This window comes from Molothrus ater, chromosome 3, assembly GCF_012460135.2.
Source record: "Molothrus ater isolate BHLD 08-10-18 breed brown headed cowbird chromosome 3, BPBGC_Mater_1.1, whole genome shotgun sequence".
Lineage (NCBI taxonomy): Eukaryota > Metazoa > Chordata > Aves > Passeriformes > Icteridae > Molothrus > Molothrus ater.
This window is the reverse complement of record NC_050480.2, coordinates 84,224,993-84,239,653: the sequence shown is the minus strand read 5'-3', so window position 1 is coordinate 84,239,653 and position 14,661 is coordinate 84,224,993. Positions and strand designations below refer to the sequence as shown.

General features: G+C 37.3%; 1 protein-coding gene across 22 annotated transcripts in view; it reads right to left on the bottom strand.

The window, feature by feature from the left end:
- Positions 1-14,661, bottom strand: part of DLGAP2 (DLG associated protein 2) — a 455,914-nt gene that overhangs the window by 94,535 nt on the left and 346,718 nt on the right. For 15 of the 22 annotated variants that reach the window (XM_036380773.2, XM_036380774.2, XM_036380781.2 and 12 more), the window contains one exon: positions 7,047-7,112. The exons of 6 other annotated variants lie outside the window; for them this stretch is intronic. In XM_036380773.2, the coding sequence (XP_036236666.1) occupies positions 7,047-7,112 (66 nt within the window). The remainder of the gene's footprint in view (positions 1-7,046; positions 7,113-14,661) is intronic. One more of the 22 variants, XM_054514362.1, reaches the window with a different exon arrangement.

Below are 14,661 nucleotides of genomic sequence, written 5' to 3'. Positions count from 1 at the left end.
ATGGAACCACCAAATCTCCATTATCATTGATTCTTAAATAAAAAATCAAACAAAAAAATAATGCTAGTATTTATGAACTCATTACCTGATTATTTTTTTCTCAGTGTTTCTGGAATTCTTCTGAATTTGTCCACTTTTTATGATAATATATCATGGAGGAAGTTTTCCACTTCATCCAATACTAAGGGGACTGCAAGAACTAATGCTCATGTATCCAAGCAAAAGTATTTATTGTATATTCCCTCTAAATTGCCTTTTATTATTATTTAAAACATGGATATGTTTTAAAGATTTCACCTCTTTTACAGAGTGCTCTTCTGGGAAAGAAGCAATGTAATAGTTAATCACCAAAAGCATTGATTATTGCCATGGAACAATGATTGCTTGATTTAAAATACTATTCTATTTCAAAATTACCTTTATATTTCTTTTTTCTGAACAATAATTCAGATTTTATATTATCAGAACTGAAGAAAATTATTTGATTTTCTGTTTGCTTCAGAAACAGTTCTTTAGAGGTTTTTGACTCACCAAAAATTTTAGTTTTAGCCATGGTCTAACCCAAAAGAATTATTTTACTTTTCAGAGTTCATCATTTTCTGCTCAGGTGTACACCCTTGGTGCTGCCTCTTGCTGCTTTGCCATTGTATGGTGAACTTTTCTGTTCAGTTCAACCCACTGAGATGGAGGAGGACTCATCCTGATTTTCCTATGGGGTACAGGAAGAAATAGCAGCCTGGTGACAAGATCCCTTTTAAACCTGTTGCCATAGTAACAGGCAGACAATCTTCCTCTTTACATAACCTCCAGATTGGGAATTTTTCAAATCAGGGTGCTGTCTCTGGCTGAGCTCTGCTTTGGATCTGTTACAAACACTGCAAACATTAATTGCCTGTGCCCACAATAACTAGCACCCAGATTTTTCATGTGGCAGTGATGGGCCAAACAGTGCCTCCTGCTCCTGGGACAAGGTAGTGGTTTAAGTACCCCCACTCAGGGTGAGTTTGAGACAAGGCATCTCAATATGCTGCTGTTTGTTCTCTTATGAAGAGAAATGACATTATAAATAGATGGAAAAACAAGTGAAGCTGCACAATAAAAGGTGGCAACTGAACTCAGCAGTGAAAGCTGGGAGTGCATTAGCTATCTTTGCTGGTGTTTATGTTGCTGCATTGATTTTTCCAGGGCAAGCTCCTTTGGAAAGACAGTTGCCTATGTGCCCAGCACTCTGACAGAGAGCTGTAGTCTTTTGCCTCCACACTGGAAGCATCTCCACCACCCTGGTTGTTCCAAAATTGTCCCACTCCCAACAGAACCTAAGCAGGCAATGATGAATGTGGAGGCAGAGTATGGTAACATTTTTCCTGAGGAAATTGAGAGGACATCATTTAAACTACTCATTATAGAAATACATTTAAAAGGTTTCACAGTTTATGCTTTTGAAAAGGGAGAATCCAGGGAAGATATTCATTGAAGAAGGAAGATGTGGCTAAGCGGTTGGTCTCTCATCTCATCTCATCTCATCTCATCTCATCTTGTCTCATCTCAATCATCATCACCATCATCATCATCATCATCATCATCATCATCATCATCTCATCTCTGCAGCTGTCACACTCTTTGTAGGAAGGTAAATGTTGCGTGTCAGGTATGCACCCAGGGGTTACAGAGGTCAGCAGGCCATAAGGGAGAGAAAAATGTCCCTTCTTTGCTAACATCCCATGTGTGAAATCATTTAGGACAGAAATATATGTTTATCAATGCATAACTCCCTTTGCATTATGTGGTAGAAATGGATGAATAATTCATTACAAATATCCTATGTGATTATTTTTGCATCCTTATAAATATCTTCACCTGTTTGTGAATTGATCTTGGGCCTAATGGGATTTTTGCAGTTATTTGATATTATGAGGTATTTAATTTTTAGAAATAGCTTCTGATTTGCAGATTTTTAGTAAGCATTTTTTGCCAACAATCTGGCAATTAAAATACTAGGCAGTTAATATGTTTTTATGTGATCAGGCCATATGATATGATTTTGTTCTATGACTGAAAGTAATATAAAGAATAAGTTCTCAAGCATAACTAAAAGGAATTTAAATTAAAAAAAATATTTTCTGAAAAACATTTCCTATTATTTTATTAATGTTTTCTACAGTCTTGATTATTGCATCAATAACCTTCTACACTACAGTTTTGTGTAGAGAAAAATTAAGAATATCAAGTGGCATTATTTCAAGATATGGTGGAATAAGACAAATAAGAAAGGCTTTTTTTTTTTTCCCAGTATCTGTTAATCTAGTCACAATAAGGAAATTAGAGGGTGACACTAAACCATATCGGGGCATGTCTTATTTAAAATCTCTTGTAAATCTGAAAGACTTTTATATTGTCATACCAAACCACCTGGCTACATATTTTTTATTATATGACAGAAAGATAGCCCTGTGGTTAGAGGATTAACCTGGGAAACCTGCAGTCAAGTTTTCTGTCAGCCTTGAATTATTCGCATGTTTGAGGACAGTGCCATGGGCAGGGGTGTCAGTTGCCGTGGAGAGGCTGATCTTAACCACTGGGTTGCAGTGATCCTTTGTGCACGTCTCTTGTAGACTCCCTGCTTCAATTCCCCATGGAACTAGGATAAAACTTCTGTACCTCTGAGTGTTAGTGTCACAATCCAGGGAAACATTCAGTCTGTGGCTCATCTAGGAATTAATACCAGACTGTTCCTGTGCCTGCTGATTACTGGGATGAGTGTCACTGTAGTGGTTACTCTGTGTGCCCAAGTCATGTGTCTGGCTGAAGTCCCACCAGCTCCAGTCAGTCTACAGATATTTAAATATCCCTGGATGCTCTGGGGGAAGGTGCACCAAGGCATGGATGTGACACAGAGGAGAGTCAAGGACTCTGACAACCCCCCCTCTCTCCATGGGAAAATTTCCTGTAGTTCCTGGCACATGAAGCTAAAACCCTTGTGAAGTGTTCAGACACTGACTGCACTGAGTGCACAGTAGAAGGACAGACAGACTGAAAAGTAGAGGACTTCATTAATGTTTTCATTTCAAGAACAGCCATGTCCTTTCTTCCTTCCAACACATAAGGTCATAAAGGCATGATCATGCAATCAGCAGTGATTGAATAACCATGAGTTACTGTCTGACACTGGAACCTTTCCAATTAATCAAAAGCATCAACTGTGAAATGAAAATACATTTTCATAGCCTGCCCTTAAACTCCCTTACAGTTTACTTTGCAACTGGGGCATGTTAAGAGCATTATTAGTAACTGCAACCTGTTTTACAGGTTTTGACCTTTTCCTTAACATCAATTCAATACCATTCCTGAAGAGAAAACAGCAATTTACTACAGTAAAAAGCTTTTAGTGCAAGTTCTCCTTCTTTGCTTGACATTAGATTTTGCTAACTATAAAACAGCCTAACTACAAAACTTGTGTAAATATTTTCCTTACCTGTAAAAAGGAGTTAAAATAATTTTTCAAAAATCCATTTTCCCTATTTACTCTGTACATGTACTACCTATTAAAATATATGTTTAAGTGTTTACATTTCTGTAACTATTTGAATGCCTTTCAAACATGGCATTTTTCTATGTCTCTTGTTAAGATTGCACTATTTGCTTTGGACACCTAGAGCAAAATATTGCCTTACCCTTTACATGCCTAAAGTAAACAAGACTGAAATTTTCAGATAGTATAGAAAAGAGTAGTTTCATTAAATGTTTTTTGGGGTTTTTTTAATACAGTAACATGGTTTAGATGATGTAAATACCAGCTAGAAGAAAGCCTAGAATGAAAGAACTCCAGTTTCTGTGAGACTTACAGTGAGCTGCTTGAGCTCACAAGTCAGATCTCTTGCCTCCATCATCATGTCCTGCTACCTTTATTTTCTTTTTTGCTTAACAGGTTTCTTATTTGAGATATTCTTAGTGAAAAGAATAGGAATTTTTGGTGTGAGTGTGAATCTTGTAATAATAATACTTTTCACCCTGAACTCTGGTAACAAATAAATGTTAATGGTAAAGCCCTGGTGTAATGTTCTCAAAAACTGGCTGATAATGCTTGGGTAAGCTTTTTTTGAAGGAATACTTTGCTCTTCTGCCTGTTTTAACCAAAGAGGTCTTTTATAGAATCAATAGGGGGAAAGAGTTGAGATCAGTCCTATCCCTTGATATTTTTTTCCAATTAAGGCAGTGGATAATTTTATTAAAAATATTATTTAATTACTATTCAGCATTTTTATTCTCATGAGATACTGCGCAAACATTAATTAAACCCCACCAACGCCACAAACCTCACTCGGAAATTCTAAACCCATTTCACAAACAAGGACCTGGAGCCAGAGATCTTTCAGCACCAGAGAGATCACAACTTGAAGCTCCTCAGGACAATGAGAGTCTAGAATAATGAATGGCCCTGCAGGTGGAGCTGCCTCAAAGAACATCATCCTGACTCTGTCTTGACCTAGGGCAGTTTATTTGACTTCCTGTGTGAGTTTTCTTCAGGGATGAAGGTCTCTAGCAGTCTGTCAGATTGAGGCTGTTCATACAAAATTATGACATAGTCATTGCGTTATGTATACACAGAAAAGTGAGCCCATTTCCATAGTCCAAGGATTAGAGTATCCACCCAGAATCATATTTCTCTCCAATGAATAATTAAGTTTATGCTTGTGCAACAGCAAGAAAAAGTGAAGATTGAGAAAGATGTTTGCAGTTTTTTCACTTATTTTATATATAAGATTCATTGATTTGAACACAAATCTGCTAGTGACAGAACACAACACTGGGGCAAGGACAGAAAGACAGACATGTCCTATCCATCTGTAGAGGGGGAGCACATAGGCATAGCTGTAACTGCAGAGCTTGTCTACACAGAATATAACTAACTAACTAACTAACTAACTAACTACTTTTCTAAAAGTCTTACCAATTTCAGTGATTGTCTCTAGGGGAAAAGGGGATATGTTTTACATTATGTTTTTACATTATCATATGTTTTTACATTACTGATGCTATACAGTCCACTTACTTTGATCACTTCCAGTTTGGTGACTTGGTCCTGTCAGGAAGACAGGATTTTCTTCCAAAAAGATTAAAGCCACCCATTTCTTTCCATGTATTATCTAGCAATCTTTGGTACTTACTTTCAGAGGACTGTAGAAAGGACAAAATTTAGGAGCAAGGACATATTTTTCCTTGCTTTTGGCATATTTTTTTAGTTACTTGGCCATAAATAGTTGAAATGTTGGAAAGCAGCCTAATTTCTTTGTAGTCTAGTTGTTATTTGTTGTTCTTATTGCTGTTTTGCTTTCCTATTTCTCATTCCTGACCAATCCCCCATCTTTTTCCTAGTCAGAGTTCTGGATGACTGGTCAGTTAGAATATATCTTTGTGTTAATCTTTGACTATCTATTTTGTATGAGGGTCCTTGCTCCTATAGACACCTGACATTTAATATTATTGACTTGTACATCATTTGCTCTGGCTCCAGAAATCCTGCAGTTTTTTCTCAAACAAATGGGAAGGAGAACAATTGTGACATTCTTCTAAAGCGTTACTTATCTCACTCTTCATTAAGCTTCTAAAGTAGGCCAAACCTGCTATGTCCTAGAAAATTCTATCACTCTCCATTGACTCTAAAAGAACTCCTGAGATCTACAGTTTAGACATCTACATCTGAAATACTTTCCAACTCTCAGATGAGATGGATTCTAACCCAGGCCATCTGAACTCCTTCTTGTGTGCTGTGAAATGGGACAGCAGGGTGAAGAAACTCCAGATGTCCAAGAAGGCTGAGAGACTTGTTCATTTCCTGACTCCTCCATAGGATCCACTTGTGAGATTCCTAGGAAGTCTCATGTTAAATGATATCTTCCCTTTTACACCACTTTGATTAAGGCAGAAACTGACTGAGGCTTCCTCAATCTCTTCAATAACACTTTCTTCTGTCTAATCTTTGCAGTGTATCCTGTAGCTTTTTTTCACTTGTTTTGGAATGTTAAGTGAATAAACAAGTCCAGTACAGAAATTTTTATGTTGAGCATTTATGACACTCACTGATTTGAGTGCAACTGAGTGGCAACACTACTTGAATCCTCTTCTAAGAGATTGGCTAAACATAAAGACACAACCTGTCTGAATTCATGCTCCTTGTTCTAACTGCTTGGGTAGTTTTCCTTAACACAGAAACTATAATTTATCTTCCTAGCAGTGGGTAATAATACAGTCAGGGCAAGAGTTTATAATATTCTTGTCAACTACAACAATATTCTAATAACAAAAAATAAACTGTTGCAATATATTAACATGAGCATATGCACAAAAAGAAAAATTACTTTATGCTGACTTCTGAAATGTAAGTAAGCTCATGTTGAATAAAGGCAGCTTTAAGTAGCAAACATATAAAAACCACTTCCCATATTGCTTTTCTAAAAATAACCACATGAAGTAATTGCATATAAGTCAAAATTTTGACAGATTTCACATAAACCAGTGACAATCTGGGTATGAAATTCCAGGAACAGAAACTCAATTTTTCACAATCTAAATGTATAAAACCAAAGCCAGCGGGACATTTTAGTACTAGCTTTGTTAGACAGAAGTATCAAGACTTCACTCATTGGCTTTAAGAGTTTCTGATTTCTTCTTGCTTCTGTTATTTTTTCAAATTGAAAAGGTAACATTGAAAACTCCAAACTCCATCTGCATTTAGTATGTTCTCTAAAGATTAAGACAAAAAGACAAAAGAAGGAAGGTTGGCAATTTCCTTGAATACCTTCTTTTGGACTCTCAGTTGCCTGAGTGTTACTCAAATCTGATGATTTTCCTTTGCATTCTCTAACCTTATACAGCAGGTGAGAAATGCCCAGAAGGATTTGAGTGAGAGTTTTTGGCCACTGTCACTGACAGTGGTGGCTCTGTGGCAGGGTGAGGCTGCAGCCCAGAGCAGCCCCTGTGCCCAGCCCGCGGCTGCGCCCAGCCGGGTGCGCAGGCGGTACCAGGTGTCTGGGAGATGGATTCTGTACCTAGCTCCTCCTCTGGCGTCCCTGGAAAACTGAAGCTCGACTTGAGCAGATCGCCACCCTCTTCTTCTGAAAAGACAGAAACAAAGTAGCTATTTAATAACTCTGATATTTGTCTACATCCAGACATAACTCTCCACTAGTTTTTAAATCCACTCAGTGACACCTATTACCGTTCAGGACCTCTGTTAATGTTAAACTGCTGTGTTGCTATTATCTGCAGTATTTATCCCTTTGCCAGTTTTTCAAGTTTTCATCTATTAGTAATATTATCAATTATTATTATTGTAATTTTTCTAGACATTTTCAAGTCACTAATATCACATAATATTAATAAATGCATTTTTGGTAACATTTTTTACATTGCTCTTCCCAATTTTTTCTCAGTTATGTTAAATTGTATTGACTTTTAGCCTTCATGAAATTATTCCAGAAGAATCCTTATTGTTGGTCCTCTAGTTGCACCTCTAGCACTTACCACACATGATTCTTAGGCAACTTTTATTACCTTTTATACACAAACTTTCAATTCTGCCATTGTGAACCATGATAATGTTGTGATGACTTTTTTCCTATCACTTACATTTACTTTTTTTCCAGACATAACTTCTGTAATTATAAAAGAATATTTAAACTTGGATGATATGTATATGCTGTATGAATGCAGAAACCACCTGAGTGGCACCAGAGTGCAGCTCTGAGCTACCCTGGCTTATGTCCCTTTCAGAGCTGCAGTTTATTGCCTCTGCATCGCCCTCTTGTCATGCTGGCACGTAAACTAATTTTGGACCAGGCACCTAGTCTAGATACTTCTGTAATGGAGCTGCAAATGGAAAACTGGGTCAATAATGATTCCATGAGATGCAAGATTTTCTTCAGAACTTGTACATTATGATACAAAACATGTCAGTAATATGTTTCATGTATTTACCCAATACTACATTTTTAATTCTTTTTATGTTTTTCCCTATTCTCCATATTTGCTGGTGTCTCAGGTGGGTGGGAATTATTGAGTATACACAGCCTTCCACTCTCCTCTTATCATCTGTGTTTGTTACAAGACACCCCAGAAGAACTGGGAAATAATGGAGTACTTCATATCCTCTCACTATACATTCAACCAGCAGCTCTTGAAAGAAAGATAAAATCAGGCATTGCAGACCATGTTCCTGTGGTGCACAGCCAAGAACTGATAACTTCCCAATAACTCACATCAGTTCATGTTTTCATACCCTCAGGCAGACAGTTCTGTAAGGTCAAACCAGCTCAGACTTTTCTTCAGAGTACCTCAATGAGACCAGCTGGTTTTCTGGTGTGGCTTACAGTAGACACACAGTTTTGCCTGCTTCAATGCTCCATTTAACAAACACATGCATTTTGCATATTTTTTTTAATTACACTTTTTATTTGTACTCAAATTTTTTCCCAATTATCTCACAGCAAGCAAAATGAGTGAATATACTCATGTGGATCTCTCAAGCAATTGTTCTGAGGTTTTGACAATTTCTGAGGTTAAGAATGTCTAATTGATAACAATGAGTTGTATAGCAGAGATACTGCATAGAAAATTAGTTCCAAGGATGTTAAGAATGTTGGATAAGCTGAGCTGTCAAATAAACATCCTGTTTATAAACTCAATTGTTAAATAAACTCAGTCTGCTAAAATACAGCCTACAAGAGATCTCAGTAAGTGATGGATGAAAAGTCATACACAATTTAAAAAATGACTGGCATATGAATTTAAATTAAACTTCATTTGGAGAGGTAATGGACAACTCTAATTAAATAAAAGCACAAATTAGGCAGTTTCCATGGAGACTTTGCTCACATGATCTGCCTATATTGTATAACTCATATGCTTATCCTCTAATGTGGCTGCACAGAAAGCAGTTATAAGTAATGAAAGTTGCAACAAAAATATTCTGAAGGATCCTTTACATTCTTGTAAGTAAGTAGAAGATCTTACTGCTAACTTCATAATAAAGAAGATAGTTTAATATTTTTGAAAAATATATTAATTGATTCCAAAGGTCTATCATATCATTCAGAAACACATACAGAATGAATGCATAACATTATTTTCCCTTGCAAGAAAACAGCATCATAAAACAAATCTGCCCAAAACTAGACTAAGATGCTAGGAGTGGCTAATTAAGACTAAACCTTTGTGGATGTGAAGTGTTTGAGGAAAAAGAAAAAAAAAAAAAAAGAAAAAGAAAAAAATATTTCCCAAAATTAAAGGGAAAGATCATGCAATGAGATCCGTAAGTCAGATTCTGACTTTGCTGTAAGCATTTCTGTGCAAATTTGGACAATCCACTTAATCTTTTTCTGTCTCAATTTCCTATTAGAATTAGGATTAAAATGAATTTCTTTCTTGTAGCTGTACTACATTTGTTAATGTCAGTGAGCCTGTTGTCCAGAAAAACCTACACAGAGCACAAAGAGATAAAATGTCCTTCCTGCAGAAAAGTTACATTCTGTTATAAATAGGGTCAATTGCAGATATTTCAAAGGAACTTAGAATTTCTTTGTCATTCCCTTATGTTTATGAATCTGTATGAGGGGTATGAGTAGGTCTTAGTGATTAGTTTACTTCTTATTATGAGGACTTCTTATTTATTTATATTTTATCACTATACATATTCACATCATTATTTCATTATTTCCATTGTCTTTTCAAAAGGCTTTTGTCATTTCAGCCATTGAAAGGATTCAATTTTTGTGTTCTTGCACTTATGAAGCATAAATTAATCTAGAGTCTGGGTGGCTCTTGCAGTATTACACAGATAATCTTTGTATGAGATTAAACTGTACTCCAAACTCATATTATTCATTCAGCAACAGACATACATGGCCTTTGTTTCTTCAGTATAAATTTTTCCTAGAAATTGCCATTTTTATTATTGACCATAAAAATTAAAAGCATGGCCTTCATTTATGAACACACAGCATTCATGGGCACTTTAATTTCTCACAGTAAAGGAGTCAGGCAGGTTATCACAGCATTCTGTTTCATGCTGAAATGCAAGTGTCAGAAATGAGTGCATTCATCTCATGTCATTCACCTTCTCTATCTCATAGATAAACAGGCCTTCAGCTTGCCCTTTGCTACCTACTGGTGGAACATTCTACACCAGTGGACAGAGAAGAAAGTTGTGTTCTTAGCATGGAATGCTTCAATGGGCAATGAATTGCAAACAAAGAGATCATGAAAATCGGATGATTTACAATATAAGTGTTTTAACTACGTATGGAACACAGTTCACACACAAGGGACACACCAATATACAAACTACTGCATCACAAACAGGTCTAAACAGAAAACAAGACTCTTGCTCTGAACTTGAAACTAAAACATAGCAGGAAAAGCCTCCACTCTCAACAGGGCTCAAAAACATTGACAAAAAATTAAAGGCTCTAAAAATACAGAGAACTTTGCTTCTTTGAAAGCTCAATGTATAGTAAGATGATGCTGTGATCTGCATAAGTAGGAGAGCAAAAACTATCACTTACATGTAGTATCTCATTTTCCTTTTTAAATATGTGATGTATCTGTCATTCATTCCAGTTCAACACTGCACAGATGACACTCAAAACTGTGATAGGAACTTGTGACAGCTGAAGTTCTCCAGACTTAAGCTTGGAAACGTCAGGAGACGTTGCTGAGTTGGAACCAGCTTGACACATCCAGGCAGCTCATTCAACCCTGAAGCTACTGCGTGTACAGTGGGAAATGACACAGAGCAGTGCCCAAGGTCAGGCTGGTATGACACAGCTTTTGTCCCCAGTGCAGGCTGGATGTCTGTCAGGAGTGTGGCCTGGCTGTGCTGCTCCATACCCTGCTAAGGAGACATTCTCTAGGGAAGCACTGCTTGGCATGAGCCAAATCTGATCAAGGGTGTGTGCTGTGACAGGGATGAATAATCACTTTGCCCATTCTTCAAATTTTGTCATCTCAGCTTTAACCTCTGTCTACTCTCTGAACCTGATCTATCAGTTTAAATTCTCTTTCTTCACCTGCAAAGTCTTGCCTCTTTGTTGGATCTCATTTTTCATGCATTCATTCTACCCTTAATAACCAGGCAAGCTGTTTCCATCTCCTAATTGTACTTCTTTTATAACCTATCCATCCATAAAACAGGTCCCAGTGTCAGTGGACCTGTTGCTCACATACTTTAAAAGGTTCACCTCAGCAAGACTTAATCAATTAACTGCCTTCTCCATCACAATATAAGAGGAAGACTGAACTAGAACTGATTGATACTGAACTTAGTTCATAGCATTTTGATTTATTTATTATTGGCCTGCTCTGGACCTCACATCAATTTTTTTCACTATGTGCTTTCCTTTCAGCCTGCAAGCTGCCTATGGCAGTTGTTGTTTTTTAGCTTCTATATAGTCCCTGGTATTATAAGCCTGGCAACAAATGAGAGAAAACTCAAAGTGCCTGAATTAAACTGCAGCTGGAATTTCATTCAATCACATAATGACAGAATGTGTCATTAGAGGATGAATATGGGACACTCGCCACATCACTCCATAATCTGAGAAAACAAAATCACCTCTCCCAGACAAGGGAAACTTTAAGATCTAGAAGAGAAATCTCCTGTACCTCAAGTCCTGCTATGAAATCAAAGCATTTCTTGCAAGTGGCCTTTCACCCTGGCCAAAGACATCCCCAGAGTCCTCAGTGTATCTCAAGAATGAGGAACTGAGAACTGGTCCTAATCTCAGGGAAACAACCAAATGTCTGCATGCCTGGGAGATGTTATGGACTCCTCATCCCTCCTGACAGCTAATTGGATTGATTTGGACCTTCCCCAAGAGGCCAAAAAAACTTCTAGAAAACCTATTCCTTTCCTCACCCAATCCTCCAGAGGTTACATCCAATCTTAATCACATCTATAAAGCAAACTAGGCATGGTGAAGGCTCCTCCTCTGGCCATGAGGCCAGCTGGCATGCTCTGGCCATATGTTCAAGAACAGGTTGGATCCATCCAAACTGTGATGGGGAATGATCCTTTGTCCATGCTAATTTGCTAGTAAAGCCTGGGAATTATTTGGGACAGAGAAAATTAGTTGGCCAAGTGTAAAATTAAGACAGGGACCTGTCTGAGCAGCATTACAAGTAATCAAATTCCTATTTGTTGGGCATTGTCCTGGCACTGTTTAGTTTACTACAGATGCAGCCCAGGTGGCAGCATTGTCAAATACAATATTCTCATGCATTGTTCTCATAGCATGCTGATAAGCAACAAATACACAGAAGGACAGCAGGGCTGGGAAAACTCTGATTGAAATGAAAATTCAAGCTGATAGTAGCAGATTTAGGGTTACTGAGGTTTTCCTTTGCAAGAGGGCTGCATGAAAAGTATTAACAGTAAGAGGAAGTCATTGTTTAATTAAGTTGCTTTTGCTTTTCTCATCACAGCCTCCTTTTTTCTTGTTATTTTTCACACACATACACACACACACACACACACACATACACACACACACACACAGAGAAATGTTCCTGATGAATTCAGCAAAGATTTTTTAATTGAAGTATGCTGGCTCAAGAACTGGCCCAAAAGGATATTGCTAGAAACAGGGCAAATACATAGATTGCCTAAAATGCCTTTCCAACTTCCTGCAACCAGCACTTAAAGGACTTCCTGAGGCAGAAGTTTAATCTAGACCATCATTTTTAATAGCCACCAATGGGTCTATCCTCTATGGGTTTATCTAATCTTCTCTGGGCCCATTTATACTGATAGCCTCTACTGCATCCTGTGCCAATGCACCTCACAATCTAATTATGCTTTATTTGAAAAAGAATTTCCTTTTTGTTTGTTTATCAGGATGCCTGATAATTAAATTAGGTGCCTCTAGATCTTTGGTTGTGAAAAATAGTGGATCATTGAGCCCTACTCACTATGTCTTTATAATTTATAATTGTGTAGAGCATATCCCTCCCTTAGTCCTCCCTTCTCCAAACCAAAGAATCAATCTGTTTAGTATTTTATTATGGCAAAGCTCTTCTAAAACTTTCACTATCCTTTTCATTCTCCTCTGTACATTTTTGTTTCTCTGCAATACCATTTTCAGATGCAGCAGCCAGAAATTCAAATGGCTTTACAGTATGTTTTTTTTTTTTTTACTGTGGTGTGGTTCTCTGCTTTTTCTTCTTCTATTTTATTTTTTAATATTTTCATCTGCCCTTTTCATAACTCAGAGAATTAATTAGTCATATTAAGCTGTGCCCAAGAGAGACAATTTGTTTGGCTTTTCAAACACAAACATACTTCTCTTATTTATTACACTAATAAATATTGAAGAATTCCAGCCTTTTACTTAGTTCAGTTTACTGAGCAAAAACAAACCACCATTCACATCCCCTGAAAATCAGGACTGAGGAATTTCTGTTCTCTTTCTTGTTCTCTTGCTCTCATACAGCCCTTCCACTTTTATATAGTATGGTTCCAGACAGCAGGACTATGACATCAGGCATCAGTTTTTGGAGGCACACAGCCTAATAAATCAGGGAGAGGAAACTGGCTGTGTCACCTAGATCCTCTCACGGAAAAAGGATAAAATGAAATATACTTCAGGGGACCACAGAAGCTGTCAGGGATCATCTTGCTCTTGGCACACTAACTCCTACCTCCCAGCTTTTGGCAGCTGAAAATCATCCACAAAACACAGGTTGCCTTAGCAATATTGTGGTGATCACCCTGAAAGGCTTTGGTTCCCTACAGCAGCCTCTCCTGAGCCATTCAGGGTCATTTTGCTCGTTGGAAGGTTTTCTGAGCTGCCTTACCCCTTTTACCCTAGAGATCTGCAAGTTCCTCTTCCCTTCCTCACTTAAAGCAATAAATGCAAAAATGTGTTGGATGTTGCTGCGAAGTCTTAAAGTAGAGTGACTTTTCAGTCATTCTAACACTTAAATGAATAATTCAGTTAAATAACTCAATCTTTTTATATCAAAATTAACAAGTGACTGCAAGCAAAAAAAGAGTAACTCAGTGATAAGACATTGTGTTCAAACTTGGCTCTGTGTGATATGCTGCAAACAGTCTATGAAATTCCTAAAAGTTCTTTCTTCCTGGATTTTTCATGGCTGAATGACTATGTCAAGCCCTGAAAAAGCCATTTACCTGTTATTGTTTTTCAGGATCTGTGAGAGGAATCCCAAATATTCTATAATAAAAAGTGGAAATATTAAAAAAATATAGTATCTCATTATTGTAAGTTATAACCCACATCCTGTGAACCCAGATTTTCTGGATACCCTAGAAAAATCTTTAGTTGTCCCTATAACTCTTCAGAATCCATTATGTTTCTTTACTCAGGTAAACTGCAACAATTGCCTTTGGTACACTTTCATCTTCCACCCACTGTGCCAGCTCTTGGAAGGACTCCCAGCTACCTCACAGTGGACAATTAAGGAGGTCCAAGAAGTCTAACTTGGACCTTGGCTGAGAGGAAAAGTAGAAAATGCATGTCAGGAACACAGAAGGATTTTGCACAGCTGTGAAGGCTTAACTATCCTGTCAGAGAAGTAAAATGCTCACCAAGTCTATTAAAATAACTGCAAAAATTATATTAAAACATTCTTAAGAGAGTCGAAAGT